The sequence below is a fragment of the Alligator mississippiensis genome, chromosome 15, assembly GCF_030867095.1.
Source record: "Alligator mississippiensis isolate rAllMis1 chromosome 15, rAllMis1, whole genome shotgun sequence".
Lineage (NCBI taxonomy): Eukaryota > Metazoa > Chordata > Crocodylia > Alligatoridae > Alligator > Alligator mississippiensis.
The window spans coordinates 27281118-27289290 of NC_081838.1; the positions used below are offsets into that span (position 1 = coordinate 27281118).

At 50.3% G+C, this 8173-nt stretch overlaps 1 protein-coding gene across 1 annotated transcript; it reads left to right on the forward strand.

Moving 5' to 3' along the window:
* The first annotated feature begins 4563 nt into the window (after positions 1-4563).
* LOC132245802 (olfactory receptor 14A16-like) lies at positions 4564-7900 on the forward strand. The gene has a single exon (XM_059718758.1). It carries the CDS (start codon positions 5507-5509, stop codon positions 6422-6424), a length of 918 nt encoding a protein of 305 aa, XP_059574741.1. The 5' UTR covers positions 4564-5506; the 3' UTR covers positions 6425-7900.
* Positions 7901-8173: the final 273 nt, after the last annotated feature.

Below are 8173 nucleotides of genomic sequence, written 5' to 3' on the forward strand. Positions count from 1 at the left end.
CATGGGCCTTTCCAGGGATCTCTGGTGATCTCTGTCTCCCAGATGGCCTGAAAAGCAGGTTTCTCCCATTGGGCCTCCTGGAAATGGACTCCACTGATGATGACTCGAGATCCCATAGGGTCCCTATCTCCTTGTCTTGATCGGTCAGCGTCTCTTCTCCCACCAGCCCTGATCTCCAGTCCCTCTGGGTTGTTGGTTCTCCAGAATAATGTAGGTTTCTGGCCAATCCCAGCTGAGGATCATCGAGTCAGGTAGGTCTGCTGCCATTCCCACTGATGTCACCCTGGTGACCCCTTGTACACTCACTTGAATTCTCCACCTGGGGTATACTGAAGCTTCCCCACACAAGCAGAGCATCTTGATGGGGTTGCTCCTTGCCCCTTCCTCATGCAGCACCAGGCCCGCTCTAACTAGCATCTGATCACACCCCGTATCTAGAATGGCATGGACTGCCATTATTAACTGCACAAGACACTGGCTGGCACTTACCTTGAAGATTTCGCAGCCAGAGATCCCGTCTCAAGCCCAAGGTGCTCATGGCCCCATCCTACCAAGTGCCCGCATGCACCACCTTCAGTAAGATGGTGGTAACCTCCCTATATGAGGCATGCAGGGAGTACATTGAGGGAGGAGCTGCACAAGGCAAGACCACAGGTAGCCTTGCACTTCACCTCTGACATCTGGAGCTGCCAGAGTGGGGGTCACACCTACCTCTCCTTCATGGGGCACTGATGCAATCAGTCAGGCCATCAGTGGGATCTTCTCCAAGTTGAGGTGCTGAATGAGTCCCACATGGCAAGGGAGATCACGGTGGCCATGAACCACATGGTATAGGGGTGGCTTGTTGGGCAGGCTGAGCTCATCCGCAGGTTCATGGTCACCGACAATGGGGCCAATATGGTCAAGGCTGTCCATGATGCCGACTTTGTTGGCATCTGCTGTGTGCCACACAAGTTCCACCTCATAGACAGAGACACCTTGGAGGGGGACAGGGCTGCCAGTGATGAGCCAGCTAATTTTAAAACGCAGGAAGGTGGCAAGCTACTTCCACCACAGCATCAAGCGGAACAAGATGCTGTGGGAGAAGCAGGCAGAGCTGAAGAATCCCGCAGCACAAAATCATACAGGATGTGGAGACTTGGTGGAGCTCCATATACCTGATGCTCAAAAGGCTGGTGGAGAAGCAGAAGGCCATCCATGTGATGGCCTTGCTTGGGGAGATTGAGATCAGCAGCCCCATGAAAGAGCTGAGTGGGGTACCATCTCCCAGATCTTGGTGGTCCTCAAGGCCTTCTTCGAGGCCACCAAGACCCTCAGTGCTGGTGATGCCCTCCTCAGCCAGGTGATCCCCACAGTGAGGGAACTTGAGAACCAAATTAAAAGTCTTTTCATTCCACCCAGGAAGAGCGCACACCAACTGCTGAAACTTCCTTAGCCTGACGAAGGGGTTTTGAACCCGAAGGCTTGCTTAATAACTTTTCTCCAACTATTTGGGTTGGTCTAATAAAAGATATCAAATTCACCCAAGGAACCTTGTCTACAGTGTTAATGCACTGGCTGTTGCAGGGCCATGGGCACACAGGGATTATGGCCCCCCAGCAGGGGCTATGGCCCCAACACAAGGGCTATAGCCCCCCAACAAGTGCTAAATGGTCCCTGCAGGGGACAACCCCCCCCCCCACCACAAGGCCCACATGCTGAACCCAAGGCCCCCAATTGGTGCTCCATCTGGCCCCATCCCCTGCCAGCTGCTGCAGCCCCCCCAATGGCTCCCCCACCCAGCCCCAACCCCCCACTCCCCCAGACCCCCCAATGGCTGCCCTCCCCAATCCAGGCTCCGTCACTTAAAAAAAAAAATGGAAAAAATGGAGAAAAGGCCTCTACTTACCTTAGAAGCAAGGGCAGGGCGGGGGGCTCTGGTGCCTCCTGGCAGAGCCCCCCAGGCAGCACAGGACAGGAGGGCCGAGGCTGGGTCCTCTGGGGCTGTCACTCCTCTGCACAGTGTGTGGGCTGGGCCCCAGTGAGCCAGACAGCATCTACAACTGCCAGGAAGCGCTGGGGATTTTTTTCCTTTGTTTTTTTCCTTTGCCATATGCCGGGGCAGGCAGGGAGTGGGGGCCTGGGGGGGCTGGGGAGGAAGGGACCCAGCACAACAGGGATCAGGGGGGCTTGGGGGCAGGCAGAGTGTGGGCCTGGGCAGAGCAGGGGTGGGGAGGGTGGGGGGGCGAGGCCAGCGGGGGTCCCCTCATTAATCCCCTCCACCCTCCTCCAGGCCCCCTGACTCCTTACTCATGGCACTGGAGCCCTGGTGCTGAGCATGTGTCCTGGGGCCACATGTTCAGCACCAGGGTGAGGGGCCAACCATAGAGATGCTCTGGCAGCCAGAGTGTCTTCATGGAGGACCCAGCATCCGGTTGCCTCCGGGCGCAGTGTGGGACCGTGCCCTGTCCTGTTTTTTTTAACTTTGTGTTTTTTAGACCCCTGGATATTCAGGGGTCTAATTTTCTGCAAGTTTCCAGCATTCCCACATGTGCCTCTTCCCCGCCTCAAAGGGGTTTGAGATGTGGCAAGAAGCACGTGTGCACTCATCTGGACAGTCCTGAGTCTCACTGAGTCTCCCCTGGGCACGGTCATGGTCCCCCCAATATCCTTGTCACTTGCACCTGCCTATGCTCAGTTGGTCTGGTCTCTCTTCATCAGTACATGATCCCAAACACCCCATCCCAATCCCAAAGACAAGCCATGTGGTAATTAGTCTACTCCACAGTAAGCATCTTGTGTAGATGCACTGAGTGTAATCCAGATTAATGCTGGACGGGTGTCCAATCCTTTAAAGGAATTCAATCCAGTGTGTGTACACCAAGCATGGCTATGTAACCGTGGCAGTTCTGAACTTAGAGCAGACTCTCTTGGCAGAAAAGCTTAGTATGTGGAACGTGCACCCACAGGGTGGGACACCTGTGTTACAGGCCCTCCTGCAGTGGTGTCTGAGGAGTCTGCAGAGGGCTTGAGTGAATGGTTTTGAGACAGAGGAACTCTCTTTGGCATCTGAATAGGCTTCTGCTCCTCAGACCTACTGCTTTGTGGAGCCCAAGGAACCCACCCTGCAGTTCTGCCCTTGTCCTCACCTAAGCAGAGCCATTTTGGATGGTGGTTAGAACTGGGGGGGTCCATAATGCCCTCTGATTTCTGTTAGTACCTTACTGTTCCCAAGAGGTTTGCAACCTCCCCTGAGAGAGGAAAGGGCCCAATGCTAGTGTCAGAGCTTCTCTGGGAGGAGCGCTACACTGCTGTCAGTTCATTTGAAGGTTAGTGGCGGGGCAAAGTGTTTCAGTGTATGTCCCCGCATTGTCTTCATGAAGCCTTAATGGTCAGGAGAAGAAATGTTCATCTTTTCCAGAACGCCATGGGAACTGCCCTGTTCCACAGCTGGATCACTAGACAAAGAAGCACCAGCTGTTTACAGGAACCACTGTTCACACATAACAGTAAAGTGTACATTGCTAACATTTTACTACCTCATTGCTGACCTGCCATTTTTTTGTGATGCAGTTCATTCTGTTGAGCTGACATATACAGGCCCTTGTACATGTGATGAACGGCCCTTGTACATGTGAGTTAATTGCTCCTTTTAGTGGTGTAATTGTCCTTTTTAATGATTTAATTGCATAACAGTGTACACGTTTGGTGGCATATTATGATTAAAATTGTAACAGTGTACACCTTCAGCAGCGTATTTCAATCTAAATGATTTTTCACATAGAAAACTGAAACACATCCCATGTCTTTTAGTTTCCTATTCAACAAATTACAGCAATATTCGTCATGCGTACAAGGGGCCTGTCTGGAGAAGGCATCGGGGACAGTGTACGGAGCGCTGGAAGCTCGGGCGTTCCTGGGGAAGCTCAGGCTTGGCAGGCTTCCAGTGCCCCGTGCACGGCCCCCGACACTATATCCAGCTGCCAGAACACCCACATGCCCTCCTTCCACCTTTATGGGGAAGCCAGCCTATTCCCTGGGGTGGTCCCAGGTGATGATGCATGGGGTGCTGGAAGCCTCCTGCCAAGCCCGAATGTCCCCGAGCACGCCCAGGCTTCCAGCGCCCCATGCACCCTTGAATCCTGTGGGCGCTGCCTCCAAGCTGGGGCAGCACCCAGGCAGGTAGCAGCCACCCCGGGTGGCCCTGCAGGCACTACCACTGTGGAAGGAAGCACCGGGCCCTCTCACAGCTCAGGGGCTGCATGACCTGGTGGCAGCTCATGAAACCATGCTCCACCAAGAAAATAAAGAAAAAAACAGTGCATTAAAAGCCATTCGGAGATGCTACTTGTGTAGCATCTTGTGTAGACATGGCCAATGAGATGCCTAAAGATTTGGGTAAGCAGATAGTGGGATTTAAAATAGCCCCTAAGAAAAGAGAACTATCCAACCAGTTCATATAGCTTTCTAAGTTCAACTGAGCATCTGTCTGCATCTGCGGCTGCCGAAAAACCATTGCCACTCTGTCCCCCAGGTTGCATAGAACTAGAAACAGGGAATCCTGGATGAAACTTATGTCCTGTGCTGTACACGAGGTCAAACTAGAGAGCCACGATTGTCTCCTTAGCTTGAAAAGCTATTAATTCAGGATTGTTTTCCTCTGGGCCTCTGCTTCTGAGCTATGCAGAGCTCTAGGGAATGAGTCCCGTAATCCCTTAGACTATTGACACTGATAAATCACCTTACTGCAGCTTCTGATCTTTCATACCAGGGAGCTCAACGTCAGCTACGGCCAGTTCATCTGTAGACAGAAATAGGCTTGAATCCAATCATTGGTGTCTTTGTCATCTAGAAAGTACAGCAGCAAAGGAAAGAGAGATTAAATAGATTGAGGGCTGTGTAATGAGCAACGAATCCTGGCACGGGAAGATCAAATGCAACAAAAGCTTGTGGAAAAGACGAAACTAAACCCACACCAGTGCAGTAAGTTGCTTCAAGTCTGAATACATAAAATGGGAAGCTAAAGGCCTAAAGAAAGCCAACGAGATTGAAATTCTGTGTTTTTGCCATGGTGTTGCAAACTTAATCGAAGTGTGGTGAACAAATGAGCAGAGCACTGAAGTAGTTAAAACTCTGCTTGTCGTCCAGGTGGCTATGACAGAGCTTGATTACACAGAGCACAAGCAATAGAGACGTAGTAGTAGCACGCCCTTTTCACATCGAGCTGACTATCCAGCTGGTATGAGGCACCGTATGTTAGTTCGCAAGTAGGTGGCCGTCAGGCTGTGGGCAAACCTTGGGTGTGGGATTGGTACATACAACCTGGCACTTGTACATAGAAGCCAACATTTCAATCAAAAAAGATTTTTGACTCAAAATCTGGCACCAGTCAGATGCTGCGTGTGTTTGAAAGTGTTTGTGCGATGTTTTTGACAGGAGAATCTGAGATTTTATCCGTGCTTATCTGATTGTGACTGCTCCCCCTGTTCTCTCCTCCACAGGCATCCCCCGATGGACTGCAAACTCAATGTTCAACCAAACCTCTGTAACTGAATTCCTCCTGGACTTTTCTGACAGCCAGGAGCTGCAGCCTTTAATTTTTGCCATCTTTCTAGCAGCGTACCTGGCAGCTCTGATAGGAAATCTACTTGTGATCATGCTGGTGGCCCTCGACCACCACCTTCACACTCCCATGTACTTCTTCCTGATGAATTTGTCCATCCTAGACCTTGGAACCATCTCTGTCACTGTTCCCAAATCCATGGCTAATTCCCTGTGGAACACCAGGTCCATTCCCTACGCTGGATGTGTTGCCCAAGTTTTCTTCTTTTTCTTTTTTGTTACAGCCAACTTTGCCTCCCTCACCATCATGGCATATGATCGATGCATTGCCATCTGCAAACCGTTGCACTACGAGACCATAATGAACAGAAGAGCTTGTGTCCAGATGGCAGTCAGTGCATGGGTCAGTGCCATTCTCTACTCCTCACTGCACACTGGTAACACTTTTCGGTTACCTTTCTGCCACTCCAACATCATTAAGAAGTTTTTCTGCGATGTTCCCCAGCTGCTCCAGCTCTCCTGCTCTGACTCATATCTCAGTGAAGTTTGGCTTCTTGTCTTTGGTATGTCTTTATATTTTAGTTGTTTTCTTTTCATCATTGTATCATATGTTCAGATCTTCAGTGTGGTACTGAGAATCCCTTCCAAGCAGGACCGCCAGAAAGCCTTCTCCACCTGCATTCCTCACCTGCTTGTGGTCTCTTTGCTTATTTTCACTGGCACAATTGCATACACGAAGCCCACATCCAACTCCCCATCAGCTCTGGATCTCATGGTGACTGTTATGTATGCTGTACTGCCTTCAATGGCCAATCCCATCATCTACAGCATAAGAAACAAGGAAATCAAAGCTGCCCTTGGGAAATTTATTGGACGCAAATAATTTGCTTGGAAGAAGGTGTCCATCTTTTTCTAATGTGTCATTTAATTATCTTTTTCTGCATAGATGTATTTAGCTGGCAGATGTCTTCACCAAAGTACAGTAGCGCACAATTCAGAGCAATTCCCCCAAAGTTAGTAAAGTTTCTGTAGATTTAATTCCTCTTAATTATAATTAGACTTTCTTGACTTAGACGTTTATATTATGTCCTTTCCCATCTCAAAAGAGTTTGATGGCTAAGTGCTCAAAGTGTTGCTACAGCTCTACTGAGTTAAGATTAAGCCTTACTCTGCCTTTGTGCTAATGCTCCCCCTAATTCAATCCACCTGTCAGTGTGTACTTGGTAAATAGTCCTGCACATTGAAAGGTGGCTGGATGGGATGCTAGTCATATAGCTTCCTTATGTACTACTACCTACAGAAACTGGTGTAGCTTAGCAGTGCTAACCCCTGAAACTACTGGATCATGAAGACTTAAAAGCCATCACTGCTAATTCACCACCTGCCTTGTAAAATCAACAGCAGAGCCAAATACTTACTGGATTTCAGGGAATCTCTACTATTCTGTGGTGTGAGACTTCATCTCTGGGTCTTAAATGCATACCCTCCATTAGTCGGTCACTGGGCTTTTTCCTTCAGGGCAGGTATTTGGAAGTTCTTAGGAAGATGGATGCATGCAGGTGGGGAATGGGTGATGTTTGCTTAGATGGACTTGGGCAGGATTTCTCAGCTATTATTTCCTCGTAGCATTGTTTTCATTTTAAATGAGGGATCCCAAGACAGAGAGGGGGGCTCTCTCTCCACAAGGATGAAGAGTGGAAAAGATGACTAGTAATTTTCCACATCCCTGCTTGACGGCTAGAAAATGGCATTCAGAGGTTTGTTTTTGGGATCTGGCTTGCAGGTATATATACGTATATATTAGAATAATGCTTCAGAACAGTAGCAAGGGTTAATTGATTTCTAAATGCCTGGTTTTCCCACATTTTCACAGCCTTCAAGGCAGACAGGGTGTCTAGCCCAGGCAAGCAACAAGGCCAACAGATATACATATAGCCTGGAAAATTGTGGACATGTACCACACCGTTCCATAACATGAGATAAGGTGGCACCAGCTCACAAAGCCCAATAGTGGGGGGCCTAAGAGTTCCAGTTCTTGGGGAACAGACCAAATTAGGACACTGGAAAGCCCATATTAGGATGCATGCATGTGATGGGCCTGTGAAACAAAAGAATATGCTGACAGGCAATGTTCCCTCTAAGGAGTAGTGGTCCATGAGTACACTGCTTCAGTCCATGAGTGCGCTGCTTCAGTGCCACCTCTCCCTTCCGGTGCGGTGTGGTCCGCCAGTACGTGTCCCAAAATAAGTGTCCAGGTGGGAGCGGGCAGGGTTCATCCATCACCCTTCTCCATGCTAACTGCTGCCCAGAGCAGTGGAGTGGAGTGCTGTGGCCCAGCCATGGGCCAGACACAATCAATCGATAGAATTGAGTCATGGGCCGGACAAATGGGGTGGGGATGGGGACAGAGATGGGGATGGGGTTCAGGATGGGGGCTGGGGGGTGGCACGGGCTCCACCAGCACTGGGGAACTGCTCTGCTCCCTCGTATCACCTCAGGGAGTGAGGAGGCACATGGCATCAGAGCTGGGGAGTGGAGCAGTTCCCACTGAAGAGCCTGTGGAGGAACTCCCCGGAGCCGGCAGAGCCCACGCCAGCCCCCAGCCCCAGCCCCTGTCCCCTGCCTCTGTCCC